The sequence below is a fragment of the Taurulus bubalis genome (genome assembly GCF_910589615.1).
Source record: "Taurulus bubalis genome assembly, chromosome: 11".
Taxonomy (NCBI): Eukaryota; Metazoa; Chordata; class Actinopteri; order Perciformes; family Cottidae; genus Taurulus; species Taurulus bubalis.
The window spans coordinates 7,216,448-7,235,394 of NC_136599.1; the positions used below are offsets into that span (position 1 = coordinate 7,216,448).

The 18,947-nt window shown below is 40.1% G+C and overlaps 1 protein-coding gene across 1 annotated transcript in view; it reads left to right on the forward strand.

The window, feature by feature from the left end:
- The window catches only part of LOC306743994 (metabotropic glutamate receptor 4-like), a gene marked incomplete at both ends in the record, with an annotated part of 126,362 nt that overhangs the window by 88,486 nt on the left and 18,929 nt on the right, over window positions 1-18,947 (forward strand). Inside the window, 3 exons of the mRNA XM_079226552.1 lie at window positions 3,419-3,554; window positions 6,432-6,586; window positions 7,624-7,764. Of these exons, the coding sequence (XP_079082678.1) occupies window positions 3,419-3,554; window positions 6,432-6,586; window positions 7,624-7,764 (432 nt within the window). The remainder of the gene's footprint in view (window positions 1-3,418; window positions 3,555-6,431; window positions 6,587-7,623; window positions 7,765-18,947) is intronic.

The following is an 18,947-nucleotide window of genomic DNA, read 5'->3' on the forward strand; positions in this document are numbered from 1 at the left end:
AGATGTTAAGTGTGGTATAGGACGAGTGCTGCTTCACTATTCTAGTAGATTTGATTTAGATAATGTATTGGGGGTTTTGGCCCACTGCAACAAGATATTGGGGAAATGACCAAAGTGGGACGGCGATTTATTCATGTTTTGATTTGTTTTTCACTTTGTGAGACCTAAATCACAACCCAGTGGCTCAGTTTAGGTTTTACACGTGCTACTGGTTGTTAATCTGCATAATGTTCAGGTCATTTTTATATATAATTGTAATTAATCAACAGACACAAAGCACATGAGGTAGATTGTGTTTTTTTTTTCAAGGCTGCTTTCAGGGCTGCTACACATTTCTAATTAATTGCTTTGTAATTGTCTTTCTTTATGTTGAGTAACATTAGGTGGGAGATGGTGGTCTGGTTTAGTCTGATGAGAAGCGGTGTGCAGAGAAGAGGGGGGGGGGTGTCTCCCTAATTACATCCTGTCCGATCGCAAAATGCAATCCAGCAAAGTGTTTTATTGAAAACATGATACCTCTTGCGTGACTTGTTTAATTAGCTAAAATTAATATAAATTATGTAATAAGGAAGACCTATAATTACCAAGCCCAATTTAAAGGCCACTTAGGCGATATGAAAACGTTGTTTGGAGCAGCTTAGCGTAGCTGGATCCACCTGAGAAAGATATGCCACGGTGTAAATACTATGAAAACATGATATTATTATTAGGTTTGCATGTATGCACTGTATGTATCTGTTTGTGTGTAATGAAAACAAACCCCTTGAGGCGGAGAAGTGTTCACTGCAGAACATTAAAGAAAGAAAGCAGGTAGGGACTGAGCGTGTTGTTTGGGAGCTGCTTCCTGTCACAGAGTTTGAATTGGGGCCCTCAAGTGAAGGGGCCGTGTCTCTGACCACCCTGCACCTAGAGAGCAACGGCTGCACAGATGCATGGATGAATGGGCAGTGTTAGCGATAAAACAAATTGTCGTGTCAACCCAACAACTCACAGAGTTACACCACCGGGGCCCATGGAGGGACTTGTTCAGTGTGCATCCACTCCCACGGGGGCCGGGTTCTCATCCCTCTGCTCCTCCTGGTATTCTCTCCAGAGGTTAAGCAATGCTGCAGCCTGCTGCTGGTTGTGTGAGAAGAGAAGGGAAGAAAGGGATGAGCGCTCTGCTTCCACACAGCAGATGTTAAGGGGGGAGGGCTGAAGTACCAGTGAGGCAAAGACATAGAATCTAATGATTGATAGAGACTCTGAGAGCAGCGAGCTTCTGCTGCTGTTAAATTTCCCATGTGTCTGTCTTGGAAGCGCATGTGTAATGACACAGAGAGGCAGACAGATAAACCTCTTCTTCAGCCTCAACAGTGAAGAAAGGTACACACATATTGTGAACTTTGAAACAACTCACTTGCATATTTTCATGTATTTAGTTCAATTAGTTTGCTTTGCACGTCGATATCCGCGCCTATTAACGCGTAGCGAGTAAAGAACAGCACTTTGCTCGCGACTCGTGAAAACTACTATTTATAGCACACGTGTCGTGAATTTGTCGAATGTAGCTTTAACAGCGATATTCAATCTCTATCTTCTGCTGTCATCACGTGTCACACTGCATAGATCAAAGTGTGCAGACATGTCTTCTATCAGTGTACTCTCGTATCAAAACATGCTTTACAAAGTGCTTCACAATCCAGATTAAACTGAGAAGATCATGCTCACAGAGAAACAAAATGATGCCTCTGATGTAAATTAAAAGTGTGATACAATTGAGCTCACAAAGGTATTTGATCAAAATGTATTTTATCAGTTTTGTTTGCTAAAAAATAGAAACCTGAACAATATTTTACTCAAAATGTTATTATTTTTAGATGTCGTTTCATCTTACTTTCTCATCTCCACCTTATCTTCATACCAGGACATACAACTGGTCTGAAGTATGCATTCGGAGGCCTGTTTATATGTGTTATTTATACACCTCGGCCCTAAGTACAACAAGGTATGTTGCAATCTTAAAAATGTTGATGCAGTTTTGATGAAAAGAAGAAAGAGAAAATCTTGCTTGAGTGCAGAAGGAAACATCCCCTTAACAACAGACATGGGTCGACACACACAAAAGGAATCTCTTCCTGCAGTGAAGGAACTGCTAATCCATTAACCAGCCGAGTGGATGTATGAGCAGGAACTGTCGTGCTCTAGCTGTGACACGCTTCACCACAGGAAACCTTTTGGGAAAAAAACTAGAAAAGAACTGAAATGGCAAATGCACGGGTTTGAAGAGAAAGGAAACATCATTAGATTAATCCCCAGTGTACAATCAGAACAATGTTGCAGGCCACTGACTGAAGCCCTTCACTTAACCCAAAGTGACTTTCTGTACCCGCGAGCAAAGCAGCACAACCTCATTGCTCATTTAATGGCATCCCCTCTACTCTTTACCCAGTTTTCCAACCGAATAGTATCCGAGCTGGGGCCAGGCCTTGTTTCCATGAACTGCACTAGAAGGTATTATTCCTGCATTGATTGTCCATTGAGGTGGCTTTGTACTGGGTCAGGAAAGGGAAAATTCATTAGCATGCATATACTCTCTGTGGCATCTTGGCACAGCCATATCCTGAATTGTTGCATTGGGAATTAAAAAGCCTTTGTTGGAAACCAGGGGACGTCCACTGCTGGGTTCAGGCCTGCGTTCAATACCAGAGCATTTCTAAGAGGCCGAGGGCTGTTTAAACTCATCTGAGGGGAATTACTGTAGATATTGTGTTGGTCCGTGCCTAACAAGCTAAAGTCAACTAATCAATGTCACTGGACAATGTTGCATGTTTACCAGCATGGGAGTTTACTGGAATTTAAGAAATGTAGTTGATGTTTACTTGCTGTCTCTTTAAAAATGATCCAAATCTGCAGGCAAAAAGAAGACATTTTGTAAACAGTATTTTTTTTACCTCGAACAAAACCAAACAACCTTTGTAATTAGAAAGGGGATCTGAACAAATGGTTTTCAATTACGCAATTTATAGACTTTCAAATGCTACCAAACCCCCCCGTCTCTCTGGCAGCAACATAAACTGAATTGATGGGACTCCATGTCTCAAAGTTGCCCCTTGTGGTCCAGGGAAAGATTTTTTAATACCTTGCATCCCTCATGTTGTGAAATATGGTACCTGTGTACATATTATTAGAAAATGTCCAGGGGATTGAAAATGATTTGTGCGGGTTAAAAGATGGAAGAAAAAAGAAAAAAAAACATCAAGACTCCAACAAATAGTTGTGGTGAACAAGAGGGCACAGGAAACAGCGGCGTTCATATGCATGTGACGTTAAAATGTCTGCTAATGAGGTGCTCGGAATTTTTTTTGCAGAAGAAAAGGCACTTATTTTTCTTTAAAATGTCTAATTTGGAAATGTTTCTCCTTTGTCTTCCAATTAGGTGGCCTGTGCATTTCCCAGTCTGTGAAAATACCACGTGAACCGAAAACTGGAGAGTTTGACAAGATCGTTCGCAGGCTGAGTGAGAACCCGAACGCCAGAGTGGTCATTATCTTTGCCAACGAGGACGACATCAGGTGAGTGGATACAACTTTTTACCTGACTCATCACGAACACCGATTGATATTCACTTCATAACACTTACCTGCCGGTTTTTCCTCCAATGAAAACACACTGTTATGATAAGTCGAGGTAGCGTTTTCAAGATTTGCTTCCGTCTAAATGTTGTTTGGTCTTAACCTGAGGCTGCCTCTGCTGTTGGCATTAAAATGCCACACATGTCTCCTGTGTGCAGAAAGAAATTCAATGTTGCATGTCTGCTAGCCGCATGTTAATACTTGTGATTTATAAATGGCAAAAATGATTATATTTGGGTGTATTCGACATTTTTAAAGGTTTGTCAGTGAAAATGTCGCAGCTATTGAACAGTGAAGTAGTTCTAGTGCGGTACATTGGAAGAGGCCTGCAAACAAAGCCTGGTGGTGGAAATCATTCCTCAAGTACTGTGCTTGAGTACGATATAGATTTACTTGCTCTTTACTCGAGAATTCATATGCTCTTTTTACGCCACTTTGATAACTTTAGTTACAAGTTAGTGGCAGGTTTAGAGACACTTGTATTCAAGCACACTCCTGAATGCAGGACCTTTGGTGGCAGGTAAAGACAAAGTTTATGAGCTGAAGCGCATTTCAATTACCCTGGAAACAGGATTTAATTTAATTGGGTGAGACTAAACTCAACCTACTAAACATCACAATTAACTTTAGTCTTAGTTGTTATTTGATAACTGCTAATAAATAAATAAAAAAGTATGTATCGAACCAAGTAAAACATCGGTGTTTCTAACATGTTTGGGCTACGACTATTGATTATTTCAGTAATCAAGTATTCTACTGATTATTAATTCTCAATAATATCATTTGTCAAAACAAAACCTATTTAGTGCATTTAAGTGCCCCTTTACATTTGGGCTGACAGCTCCAGACCTTTTTCACCACGGTCCTGAAAAAAATATTGAAATCACCCTGAAGTGTAAACCGTCCAAACTTCTAATCCTTTTATGTCATTATTTACATATATAGGGCTTATTTGCATAAAAAATACCTAATTCAAAATACCAAGAGATAAATAACTGATGATCAGCGATGATTTTAAGTAATCAAGTTACTCGATTTTCCTGAGGAATCATTTCAGCCTGATAACGTTTTGCCTCCTCTCCTGTGTCCTGCTTATCCGACTCATAGCTTGACATCCAGTCTGCGGCCCCTGCAGGTCTCTGTTCAGACCATAATATACAAAAATGCAATCTCCACTCGCCCAGCTTTCCTTGCAGGGGGACGCGAATGTATCAATTAAAATTCATGACCTATTATTAAGACGGATAGTCCGCATTAAGAGCGAGGTAATTAGTTGTAGGCTGAATCAACACACACAGCACTGTTGTGGCCCTGCAAGGGGAAATGTCTCCCAGCAACCAGTTAGTAGGCCAGTGTATTCCTGGTGGAAGTGGGCAGTGATTTGGGGCGGTCTTTTGATGATGACCTGGGCAGAAGTCCCAGCGCTCATTGACTTAATCCGGTCCTGATAACAGTAATAGTCTGGATATAAAGTAATTACAGCAGGCCAGGAGGATTCCAGCGCTGCATTCCTGCTCTATCCTTGAACCCAGTCGGAGTGAGCCGGCAGGAGCCAAGTAAAAGCCCCAGATTGTCTAGAGAAGGAGTAGGAGACTTGAGCTGTTTGAATGGATGCGCTATAATGTTATGCATACACATTATAGAAAAGTACTGCCTAGTCTCAGCTTTATAATGAGTGAGAGAAATTCTTTTTTGTGGGTTTTTCTTTTTATGATCTAGCCAGGGAGGTAGATTTGTCCTTTGCTGTGTTTGCTCTGCGGGAAAACAACAAGGTTTCACAACATCAAACGAAATGTAATTAAATCTGGTTTGCATATTCAATTATGTGAAAATGGTATTCCTCCACCTGATTATTTTAGACATATCACAATATCGCAATTTTCATGAGTTGGGAGGTGAATCTGAAATGTACAGGACACGCCCCTCAACAACCTCGACACGGTACGTTGTGTTACACCGTCAGCTTGTCTAGGCATGTCTCCGTTATGTAATCTCCTGATGGTGAGAAAAATCTATTTCTATTTTCCTACATGCAGCCCATAATTGCATCTTGAGACATGCTCATTTCACTAAATTACTGGAGACGAGACTCAGACAAAAATCATTATCAATCGAACGCAAACAGGGGTCATGAAACTAATGCAAAGAGACGTAAAGTTAGCTGGATGACTCGCTGCTCTCCCACTGCACATATTACAAAAAAATACATCCTTCTTTATGCAACTACAAAGTCTTATGTGAGAAGTTGAGAAAGCATAGGCCAAGTGAAACAAAACAAAAAAAGCTGACGTTGTATATAATGCAGTGTGAAGCTTAATATTTATCTTTTGTTCCAGAATCTTTGGGGAGATATGAGAGTTGGTAATGCTTCACATCACATGCCAGGTGGCTGTGTTTAAGTTTTATGTTGCTGTGCTGGAGCGTTCTTGATGTAACTCTGCTGCTCCAGCAGAGCTTTTTTTACAGCTCCCCAAACTAACCTCCGTTGGCAACAAGCCTGGACAAATGTGACAAGGGTGTCATTCTGCCACAGCCAAGAAGAACTGCTCTGCACTGGGATTGGACAGTGCGGCGGATTTTCAATTCTATTGAAGTGCCTCGGTGCAACTCTGTCCAGACTCAGAATAGAATATGTCTAGTTATGGAATCGCCCCTATGACAGCTACACTTCATCTTTAGGATGCATATAAAATAGGAGCCTTCTATCATGGGTGATATATCACTGAATGTGCGTGTACAGTAAATAAATGGCAACACTGACGACACAACATATTTCGGTACACTCAAACCTCTTTCTCCTCTCCTTCTCTCCCAAAGGCGGCTCCTCCAAGCAGCGAAGAAGGCAAATCAAACCGGGCATTTCATCTGGGTCGGTTCAGACAGCTGGGGCTCCAAAATCTCCCCAATACTGAACCAGGAAGAGATGGCAGAAGGGGCTGTCACCATCTTACCCAAACGGCAATCCATAAAAGGTATTCATAACACACTTCCTTTACTTCGCTTTACATTGCAGAAGGCTCACATTGGTTCATTTTTCTCATATATATGATTTTTTCTTTTCCCTCCACTCCACACTATATCTCCCCTCTACATTCAACATCAATTATTTTTAATGGCAGAGCTGGAGATGAACTTTAATGTATTTTACCGTCTACTGTTTTCCACCACTTACATCCACATTGGACATTGTCACGAAACCAATATTGTGCCATATTTTCGTTTTTATTGTTCATGTATTGTGTGTGTGTTTATATGTTGTAACAATGTTGGATATTGAATAGACTTTAGCATAATGTAGCCATGTGGAAACAACATAAATATAGTAGATATTTACTGTATGCTTCAATGCCAGAAAAAAAATCTTCATGAATAGCATGATAATTCATCAACGCCAGCACAGATGAAGGGGTAAATGGTCCGAATCATTGTATCCTCGTAAATAATGACCATTTATTGCAAGATGGTGTTCTTTACTTGCACAGCTATGAATATAGCATGAGTGGAGTGAAGTGAGGTGTTATTTTATGCTTCAAGACTATTTTACGGCCCACGTTTCCCATCATGGAGTGCTGGACTGAGTATTTTTTTGAGTTTGCTGGTGCCTTGTGTTCCAAAATGAAAATGCTATCTCTTACAGGTGTTAGTTTGTGATACATCTGTTCAAAACATTGTGGTTTATTTTAATTACAATGTTTGTGCTGGTTTATAGTTTTAACCATTAGTGACGTAACCGTTAAATTTCTTGCAGTATTGCAAAATGATATTCCATCATTTTATAAATAAATCCACCCTTGGTTCTTTTTAAAGATTAACTAATTGAACTATGTTACCGCTAAGCTAAAAGCAAAGCCACCTGATGGCAGAGCTTCTGTTCTTGTTGGGCTTTGAGTAAATACTCCACCAAAGTTATCCACGAAGACCGGGGCCCAATAGAGTTTACATTTCGCTCAGCATATTCAAATGTCAAAACGTGACTGATTAAATTCTAACAGCATCTCCTTTCTTTCAGGTTTTGATCGCTACTTCATCAGCCGAACTCTGGAGAACAACAGAAGGAATATTTGGTTTGCAGAATTCTGGGAGAATAACTTCCAATGCAAGCTCAGTCGGCACGCTGTGAAGAAAGGATCCGGCATCAAAAAATGCACAAGTGAGTCTACAGCTAACAGCAGAGAGGTCAATGGAGAGCGCTCAATCAATGACCAAGTATATGGATTGGCTCTTCTGTGAATACATTACGCTTGTGTGTGTGTGTGTGTGTGTGTGTGTGTGTGTGTGTGTGTGTGTGTGTGTGTGTGTGTGTGTGTGTGTGTGTGTGTGTGTGTACTTGCTATGCATTGGTAAATGTATTTGTCATCAGGGAGAAAACAATCACGCTCCTCTAATTTAGGTTAAATGTAATGGGTGCAGATAAGTGAATGAGAATCTCTAATTTCGTCCGAGAGAAATTAATGTTCAAATTACTCGTCTGTTGGCTACTTCAATTTGCAGTGGGCGACATTAGCAATCACAGACCTCTGCCGCCGCATGCGCTGAAAACATAATCAATAGTAAATTCAATCAGCCCATTAGAAACAAGCTTTCAGGTTGTAAAAATCAGTAGGCTCTCCAGGCCTGTCTCATCCCAGTGTGCAGTGCACCGCCGCATCTCAAGCAGGCCAGACGGACTGATTTAAAGCTGCCACCTGTAATGTTTCCAGGCAATAAGTTCCATTGTGTATGTTGGAGTGGCGCACAACACAAAAACGTACGCTGGGGACGCGGCCGGTTGTCTGCTAGTGTGAGAAGGTGATTGACTTGATGGGTTGCGGCTGTCCTTCACTGGCCCAGCCTTGCTAGCTAACGTGGAAAAGTCCACGTAAACTTTGTGCTGCCTACAGAAGCATACACTAAACATTATTCAGTTCTACACATTAGTCTAAAAAATATTCAGGTGGAGGATATTTCAAGGAAACAAAGTCGATTTGTTGACTAATCAGTCATTTTAGCAAATTTCTTCAGTTGACTCGTCGTTTTTTAAAGCTTTTTCATGCTATATTAGTTATTTCCAAGACACTTATGTGCACTTCTTTGGTATACACTCGAATTAGAGTGGTGTTTTTGTGTGATTCTTCGCAGAAAAACTCTTTTAAATCTTTTAAAGATCTGTCGATTAAATCAAATGCACTATTAGAGTATTGGTCCACTAAGCATTGCTTTAGTGCAGAAGAGCCCGAACTAGTGCAATATTGTTCAGAAGAGGTTGCCATCAGTCTCCAAGAGAGAGTAAAAATGTGATGTTCATTTATATTTAAATACAAACAAGAAAACTCCCACACACTGTCTCTACTGCTGGAATATTAATCAGACGCTTCTATCTGTCATCACATATCATATACATAAACACACAAAAGCTTCCTCCTCAAAGAGTAGGAAGGGTGGTAACAATGGTATCCAACATAAAAAACTGCAGCAGATTCCTTTATGGAGACTCAAACTATCAAAAAGAGGTCAAAAAGAGAAAATGATTTGTAAATAAGGGCAAAATAATAAATCTTGCAATACGGGGGAACAACTACAAATCTGAACAAAACAAATAGTAAATATTAGTTGTCTTGCCAACCAATAACGTCTCCCATCCACCTGCAATTATTTAGTTCGGCGGACTTTTAGTTGAATATATAGGTGAAAAATCATGTTCCATAGCCTGCTGTTGAGCCATAACGTTGACTATTTAATATGGTTAAAAGCAGCGTATATTGTGGCGTGTGGCTCTGGAGCCATTTTGACCTGAAATTACCGTTTAATTGTGTTGTTTTGATTAGAATTATTAGATGCGTCTTTCTTATCCGACTATTATTGGACACCGCACCCTCAGAATGTCACCAAATACTACCGCGGACCAACTCAATTGGAACAACACATGAATGGGCATGGGCCAAACAATTAACAAGAGATTTAATTGGCGCCTCTCGAAACAACAGCGCGCGCTCCGGCAAAAGAGAGATATGCTTCCGTTCCGACATTCTACATTTGCAGGTTCATGGAGAATACGTTATCTTAAATAATTTCTTTCTTTATCAGTTGTCATGGCGGCTGCTCTGGGCCTTAATTGCTGCAGGACCTTTTTCTTCCTCTGAGTAGCCTCTAGGGCACAGTCTTCTTGACAAGTGAGAGGTACAATCATTTTTTTTTGCAAATACTATCACTAGCCTCCCCTTGTTCCCTTTGTAAGCACCATCATTTCCTGTTCCCACTTATGCTTATTTTTTGTAACCTGCTATCGATCACACATAATACTTAAATTTTTTTAACAACGTATTTAATGTATTTAAGGTAGGAAAAAGTAAATTCCTCTCTTGAAAAAGCTGTGTAAAAGCCGTAATCAACCACCAGGGACTGAAAAAAATATGTTGTGAAGGCACTAACACGATCAAATGGGCATGTAATTATTATATTTGTGTGGTCATGAAGCTTTTAAGCGCACAATGCACGCCACCGGCAACTGATTCATGAGCCATAACAGCATGGTGGCAACAGGTCATTTTCCAGGGCTGACACATTAAAGTGTATCTGACTTAGACAGCGAGGAGAACAACACATTGCAGATGTATAATTCAGGTGCTATTGCTTCTTTTATTTTTCCCAGTGTTCATGTAGCGGCTGCCCTGGAGGCCAAGATTTACTTTGTGGCTTCAGATGTGCAATGTCATCCCAAAGATAACTTTACTGCTGTGTGGATTTCGCAAAAATACTATCTTGAGTACCTGGAAAGGCAAAACCTCCTTAAATTAATTATCCACTTATGTGAAAATCACCCAGGGAAACATATGTCAGTATAACGCAATCAAAATCAACAACTCCAAAACCTACATCTTCCAAAATGATCATTAAGTTGAATCAACAACACTCTTAGTTTTAGCTAAGCCGTAAAGCAAAGTCTCTTTATAAACTCAAATAATACCATATGAAACTAATCTAAAATGTCAATAAAAGTGAAGTTTATAACATCAGTTCACTCATTCCTCCTGTCCTCTGGCCTTCTCCTCTGCCGACATGAATCACTGCCTGCAGGTGTACCGCTGGGAGGAGGGAGGAGAGAGGAGGGAGGAGTGAGGAGGGGCTGCTTTGTCTCAGTCAGCATAAAAATAGTAGAGGAATTTGCCAAAATGTACGTTACGTGATAAATTAAGCAACACAGTTAGACTACATACAGGCAGCTTTTGTTTTACCTTGTGCAGCCGAGGGTTACGTTGCACCTATACTTTATGACGGTAATAAAATATTAACACAAAGGCTCTGTAGCATGCACTATAGACAGTATATAAGAAGTGCTATAGGTGGGCTGTCGCCATCTTGGCTTTAGGTAACCAGAAGTGACAGGAGATGGTGGCTCTTAGTACACCAGAATCCTGAATAAGACATTTTAAGTGAACAAAGAGGTTACACACTGTGAATGGGTTAAAGGTAGCCAAGCCCTGAAGCACACACTATGTATTGACTATTTTACAACAATTTATTCAATTAACATCCTGCCGTATTGAAGAAGACTTTAAACTAATGATTGAGACCATTAACTCATCTTTACAGTGTTTACTGAGGTAATAAATCTGAGAAACAGGGTCATTTCTTCACATCTTCCAAGAGTTTTCTATGACAGGAAAATTGATCAACTGTTATATATGTAGAATACATTTTAATAAAGACACAGGAGCCAGGACTGTTCTTGCACTGCAAGTGTGCAACTAATTCATTATAGTATTGATGAGGAAAAATAGAATATCAGGCTATTCCCGACATGGCTGCTGAGCTAAGAAACATTTTGATATTTTCAAACGGGGTTTTTAGGGTTATTGTCACATGAGAAAAGGCTCTTTTAGGACGAGGACTAACCGATGAGTTTGGCAAATGTAGTGAGCTCCAAATCCAACAGTAAGCCTTAAATACTCTTTAAATGAAATAAAAAACATTACTCTATACTAGAAGCCCCTCGACTTCAGAAGGTGGAGAAATCCAAAGCTTGACAGGCCGGCCTTGCCTGGTTATGGCTTTGACGGAAATTATTGTTTGGAGGCGGGGTTTAGCAAACAGCCAATTCCTCTTTAGCACCTAGATTTAGATTTCTACATTTAACATTTTAAAATAGTGCTATTTTAGGGTCAGTTTGCCCTCCATTCTTTTAAAACCTTTCTATCAGTCTCACAAAAACCACATGGTTTTGGTTTCTCCAGAAGAATGAGCGGAAACCCACAAAACCCTGGTGAAGAAATTCTGTGTGGAATCCAATCATTCTCAAGTTTGCTGATCTGATCTGCTCAGATCACTCGCTGTACATCACACTATTTCACGCTGCTGAACCATAAAACACGATGCACCACGAACGGGAATAGTCTCATACGACAGAGAACTAGTGAAGAGAGAGACGAATTGGTCAGAACAGAAGAATGTTGCGTGGGACAGACAAATGAGATTCTCCATCACGGTTGCATTTGTCAGAAATGAGCATGGCTGATACGTTAATCATGAATACAAAAGTCCTCAAATCCACCTGGTTGAAAGTGATACTGCATAAAGGCAGGAGAGGAAATTGTGTATCGCTTTACTTTCTGTGTTCTAAAATATGAAAACATGCTGGAAAGTAGACACAGAGATTAAAGCAAATGTTCCTGACAGTCCAGCCATTTCATGCAGCATTTCCTCTCCTCAAAGTTCTCTGTCTTACTGGGGTGTTGGCAGCGATGAACGCCTCTGCAGGTGCACTGCCTCTTGTTCATGTCATTCCAGCACACACTGAGGTTCGGCATTTGAATGGAGCAAACTGGCTTGAGTCACTCTGTTGCTCAGCATCCCTGCAGACATGAGTCACCCAGGCGCGGGTATATGCCTGCATGCCTGCTCAATTCACTGAAAATATCAAGGACACCAAGTGCAACTAAGCAATGTTCTCTCCCCTATTTGATTCTCGTAAGATGCAACACAAATGTCAAGGTTTAAGTAATAGAGAAGCCAGACATCAACAAAGAGCTTGACCTGCAGAGTTTTAGATTCATCACTCTCTATGATAGCAAAAGGAAAAAGAAATCCATTGTGTGATACTCAATGTCCGAGCGGAGATGTTCCCTATGATTACATTCAGTTTAAAGACAGTTTAAACTCACTTGCTATCCATAGCTTGCAGCTGCAACAATGAGTCCACTTCATCTAGCCGGCCGGAGGCTATGATGACAAGAACTGTGTCTATTTTGGTCCCTTGGGTGATGATTCCCTTAATTAAAATGAGACAATGGGAGGGGCTTGTAATGGCTGTCAACCAAAGTTTGGCTCGATCCCAATGTCCACACTCAAGGACTCACGGACTTGGAGGCACGCTCCTGCAGAGTCTGTCCGGGGTTTGGAGCTGTCAAGTGCTTGGGGGCCTTTATACACACTTCCCATATTGGGGGGAAAAGGCAACTAAAGAGGAAAGAGGGTATTCAGCTTTGCATATTACATGTAAACAAAAACACTACAAGGATTTAAGATTATACATCAAAATGATTTTAAAAAGCATACACACTTGATTTAAAAGCTGGCATAGTAACAAATAATTAGACACCTGACAAAGGCTACAATTAATGGCGGTTTTCACAATTGATTATTCTGCTAATCATTTTCTAGATTAATCAATGAATGGTTTGATCAATTAAATTGGTAGAAATGCCCATCACAATTCCCCAGAGTCCAAGGTGAAAAACCCCGAAGACATTACTCAAATGTAAAACAAGGAAAGTATAGCAAATCCTAAAATTTGAAAAAGGTGGAAACATTTACTAAAATACTTGCTGCTTGCTAATTTCTCAATGGTCATATATTTCCCCCCGAACCTAACTTAATAAATAAAGTAAAAAGTAAAATAGTGGACATTATAGATTAAAAATCTAAGCATCAAAAAGTTTGCACAAAAAAACAACTGACCAGCTACCTCAAACAAAAAGGACGCAAGAAAGAAACTATGAGCCTTCAAAGGAATATATAGAGCAAGGGCATACAGTGACCTGGAGCGTTCTGGATCATTGTGTTCTTTCAGACGCTCAAGGTTTGCCTTGATGAAAACTTCTCGAGGCCTCACAAAACACATACAGACTCAAGGTTTGATTCTCATTTAAGTCAATGCTTGTTTTGCACTGCTGACTAATCTTCTCGCAGCACATCTTCAAATCCACCCATCAGCCAATGAAGTCGCGTTTTAGACGTCTGCAGTCTGAACATACAGCATGTGTCTAAATGTGGATGTGTTCAGGTATTTCTTCAGGTTTTCAGGAAGGATGATATCTGCGGAAACTAAATATCAAAGGCACTACTTTATTAAAGATTCATTTAACCACGGCTACTGTGAGATCAAAACGATTTCAAAAAACAGACAGTGCCAACAAATTAGACACCTTATATTATATTAGAAATATAGTTAAAAGACTAAATTATAGGAATATAATAAAAGTAGGGCTGTTCTCGACCAAAAACATTTGACATGAAAAAGCCTAAAAAGGACTGCTAGAGCAAATAGATCTTAGTGGACTTAGACCAACACAACCGATTAGTAAACTAATACCCTCTAACATAGTTTAAAATAACATAGACTACAGGTGCTCAACCTTATTTGGGACCGGCAAGTGAGCAAAGAGTACTCTGGTAGACCAGCCGGGTGGTGGAATAATGTGTGTGACCAGACATGGTCTTCTTGAAAACATCTCCTCCAGACATATTTAAAAGATATATAGGAATAATCTGCTTTTAATAACAATTCTGTCTGATATGTGTTTTCAACATTGTTCATTGTACATTTAATGTAATCCTTTTTTAACCTCACTGTGATAATGGACAGGATACCGAGAAGAAGACTTGACAAGAACATGGCATTTGCATTACAATTTCATGAATCTCAACATAGTCGATATGCAAGCCTCAAGCTGACATTACAGTCTGTTCTCTACATATAGGTTAATCATCACTGTGACAGCTGTACCTGTGGATTACTGGGTGAATATATTTTGCATTGGCTATGCAATAAAATGTAACTATGAGGCCAAGGTACAATTGGCCTCAGGGCTACGACTTTGTCAAAGCCCCTAACCACCGAGCACCATCATGACTCATCTATTGCTCCGTCTAACCTGCACAAACATCAGCCACGCTGTAATACAATGAGCGCTCGCAAACACTAATGCACCACCCATCACTCCCTTTGTGCCATTATTCATCTATATCACACATCATGCATGCATGAGTGCTTACACACACACACACACACACACACACACACACACACACACACACACACACACACACACACACACACACACACACACACACACACACACACACACACACACACACAGAGGTTGTGTGTTGTGGTTGTGGAGGTTGTGTGTATGTTACCAGTGTCAATGTGGAACTTCCTTCTCTTTACGAGACACTCCACTCAGTCAGTCGGTAAGAAAAGCCGATCTCAGTCGGCTATACAGCTGATATACAGTTTTCTTTCCTCTCCTGGCAGGTTGGGTCGGGAGTATAAAAAAAAAACCTGCTGCCATTTCATTTACGCATGGAGCTTCCCCGTGGCTCTTCTCCCTGTGAATTTTGTTTTTATGTTATTGTGCATGCTGTATCACCATCACTCGAACACTTGAATAGAACGGAGCCATCGTCAGTGTTATTCGTACCACCTGTGCTTTTCCTACTCGCACGAGTCAAAATGTCTGTAAAAAAAGGGCCTAAAGGTGAAATTGTCACAAATAGCCTTGAATTTTTCTCCTTCCTCCTTTTCTTCACTCTATTTCACCCCTCATCTCCACCAAAATACCGTACTTCATAATAGACCAGGTGGGAATAGATGGCGCATCTATTTACAGACTTAACATGCACATTACATTCTTCAGTATAATTGTGTGGCTCTCTAACGTAAATCCATGGGATGACACTGCAAGGATTGGAAAGGAAAAACAACATTCCTGTTTTATTGGGTGTTATCGTTGAAATACTGGATCCTTTCACCTGTTCACGCCCATAAAAATCCTTCAAATCCAACACTTTATGAGGTCATAAACTAGGCATCTTAAGTACATTTAATGAGCCAACCCCCCCCAAAGTTGGGAGCCACTGTCTTTTTGACCTGCATGTCTTTGGAAAGTAAAGAGAAACTGAAGGAAACATAAAGCAAACTGTATACAAGAGCTTTTGGCGTTTATCTTGTCGTGCTAACCTCAGGGGCATCTTGCCATTAACGGGCAAAATGTCTTTGTATATCTTTGTGTAAATGAGGGAGGAAGAGCGTTTCAAAGAGAGAGTAACACATTAACATGAGAGAGGCTGTGGCAGCCACAAAAGTAGACAGACTGTCTATCCATGCTTCACTTTGCCTGTAGCACACATTTACAGAATAACTGGGGATATTCAAGCTGCTTAAACATTCAGAGTCTTGTCAGTGATGTCAAATTGCCTCTTCTTTGCAAGCAAATACTGGGGGAGCATATAGATAATAACAAGACAAACCAAAACTATTCATCTGTTTAAAGCCGGCACTTGTTTTGAATGAAGTGTCTGTGGAGATAAGAAATGGCTGCCGCAGACATCATACAAGGCGTGCAAACAAAACCTGATTTCACTTTATCAACCGCTTCATGTCGCTTTTTGTTATCGGATCATGATGCACTGTTAACGCCGTCTTGTGTTGTGCTCGTCTTGCCTCAAATCTGTGAGTGAGAGCGTGAAAGGGCCGAGCATTTGTTGAGTGAACCCTAAAGGTACGAAAAAGTTTAGATTTATTTTTGAATCTTTGAGTTGCCAATGTGTTAGAGGACTGTGATGGAACCTAAACACTGAGACCTTCACCAACTTTCTCAGTGGCCTCTAACAGCCTGTGAATTGATTTCTTTGGAAGGGGATTGAAATGGTTTTATCAGGTGAATCCAAAGATGTTGCTGGCCGTCATTCATAAATTACTTTTTCAGCTAACGTTAACTCAGCTATGCAGCATGGATCTGGTGTTGGCTGCTTTGGGACGTTAGCTAACTTTGCGACGGTAGCTAACTTTGGGACGTTAGCTAACTTTGCGACGGTAGCTAACTTTGGGACGTTAGCTAACCGTTTGAGTTAGCTAACGTCCCAAAGTTAGCTAACTTCCCAGTTAGCTAACTTAGTTAGTTCAATACACGGCCACCGGTGTCACAAATAACAAGGATTATCAGAAAGTTCCACATTAACTCCACAGATAACTGAAAGCAATGGCACACATGACTCAAGTGCTGCTCCTTTACATGCTTGATATAGAACGATAACATTTTAGTAATAAGAACAGCCTGTAAAAGCAGAGTGTGGCCAATTCTCACGAGAGCAAACTTATTAGCACAGCAAACTGATGACGGTCACTCTTTCCACTTTTCCACATTATGTGTTATTGACATAAGCTATTACTTCAAATTACTCGTTTTAAGTCATTATTTGATGGCACAGATGGAATGAGTAGAGTTCAGAATCAGGGGGATTTTATTGTCCCTAAAAAGCAGAAGAAAACTGACTGACATAGACCATCCACTGCATTGATACAAATGAACCCACATAACAGGGTGTCAGTGGTTTTGGATTGATAGCAATAAGCTCTTAAAGTATTTTCACAGAGAAGACAAAAGTGTCAAATGTTATCTGTCACTTCAACGATCACTTGTCTTCCTTGTTTATGACTCGAAATGTATCGTATTTCCAAGGGGGATTTGTTGGCAATGCTTTGTTCGGCAACTGCTTTTAAAACTTTACGAAGTGTCTCCAACCTTTTCCATCACATTCAGGGAAATAACTGGATTTAAAATAACTATTTTCACATTGCGCACATCTATGCTGTAGTCGTGATTGAGAAAAAGGGACATAAAGAAAAGAGGTGTTTGGTCGATGCCATTATTTGCAGTGCAACGGCTCAAAGAAGTCAACCTCGCTCTGGAAAAATAAATAATTTGCACCATATAATATCCATCTTCTGTGTCAAAGCTCTCATGACGAAACATTATCATTAATCGCCATCGTTGTTAGTGCGGAGGAAAGTTAATCTACTGATTCCTTTTCATAATGATAATGAATACATTTTATTATGAGGTTTTTACAAGGTGAGGTTGGTATATGATAATAATAATAATAAATACATTTTATTATGAAGTTATTACAAGGTGAGGTTGGTAAATGATAATGATAATGAATACATTTTATTATGAAGTTATTACAAGGTGAGGTTGGTAAATGATAATGATAATAAATACATTTTATTATGAAGTTATTACAAGGTGAGGTTGGTAAACGATAATGATAATAAATACATTTTATTTTGAAGTTATTATAAGGTGAGGTTGGTAAATGATAATGATAAGAAATACATTTTATTATAAAGTTATTAGAAGGTGAGGTTTGCTGCCTGGCAGTCTTGACAGTTTAGAAGTTAACTTGGGGCTCTCGTTTTAGTCTTATGACCTTTTTGTGCTCCTCTGGATCTTGATTTATTCATATATGCCGTTGGAATTAAAATTGGTCAGATTATCACTGTGGTTATGAGTCTGAACAAGCACAGTGCTTTTTCAGACATGTGACCGAGGTGTTAAATTGCCATCAGATGAACCTTAAGAGGAGCGTGTCTGAAAGGGGTGTATTTCTACTCAAGCTACTTTAAAAAAAAAGGTGGAAACTTTTCCAATCTTCAAGTTCATTTGTGTCAGTTCTTGCTGTTCCTTAAAGCGGGTCACAGTGTGCTGCTGCCACTCAACCCATCTGGCAGGGCATTGGCTATCAAAAGCATTACGCCGCTAATTGAAAACTTGCTTGGCGGTTAACACATTTTCAAAGCATTAGAGCAACTCCAGCCATGATTAATATACACCTGTCATAACTAATTACATTAATACTGGAGAATGATTAGGCCTGTCTTGCTGTGTCCTCCTCTCCCCCTCTACTACTCTATCTCACTCTGCTCTCTTGATTAATGGATGTGAGGTGGCCTCGCCTTTATGGGGATAAACACAAAGAGATCACACAAACAAGGCATGAGAGCGTCCACCAAAATAGTCTTGTTGAATAATCTTGAGTGGGTCTTGTCAGTGTTGGACAGACCTTTATATTGGCCAAAAATGACAATTGAATATTCATTCTCAAAACTATTTTAATAACTACCTTTACATGACGGGACACGGTATCTCTGCGTCAGAGTTCTCTGCCATCATTACGGTTGTTGTTGAACTATTCCTTATTCAGCTTTACCAACCACAATGAAGCATTTTTGACGTCCGTCACTCGCACGTCTCACTGAATAGAAACACTTTCATTATATCGAATGGATCAATC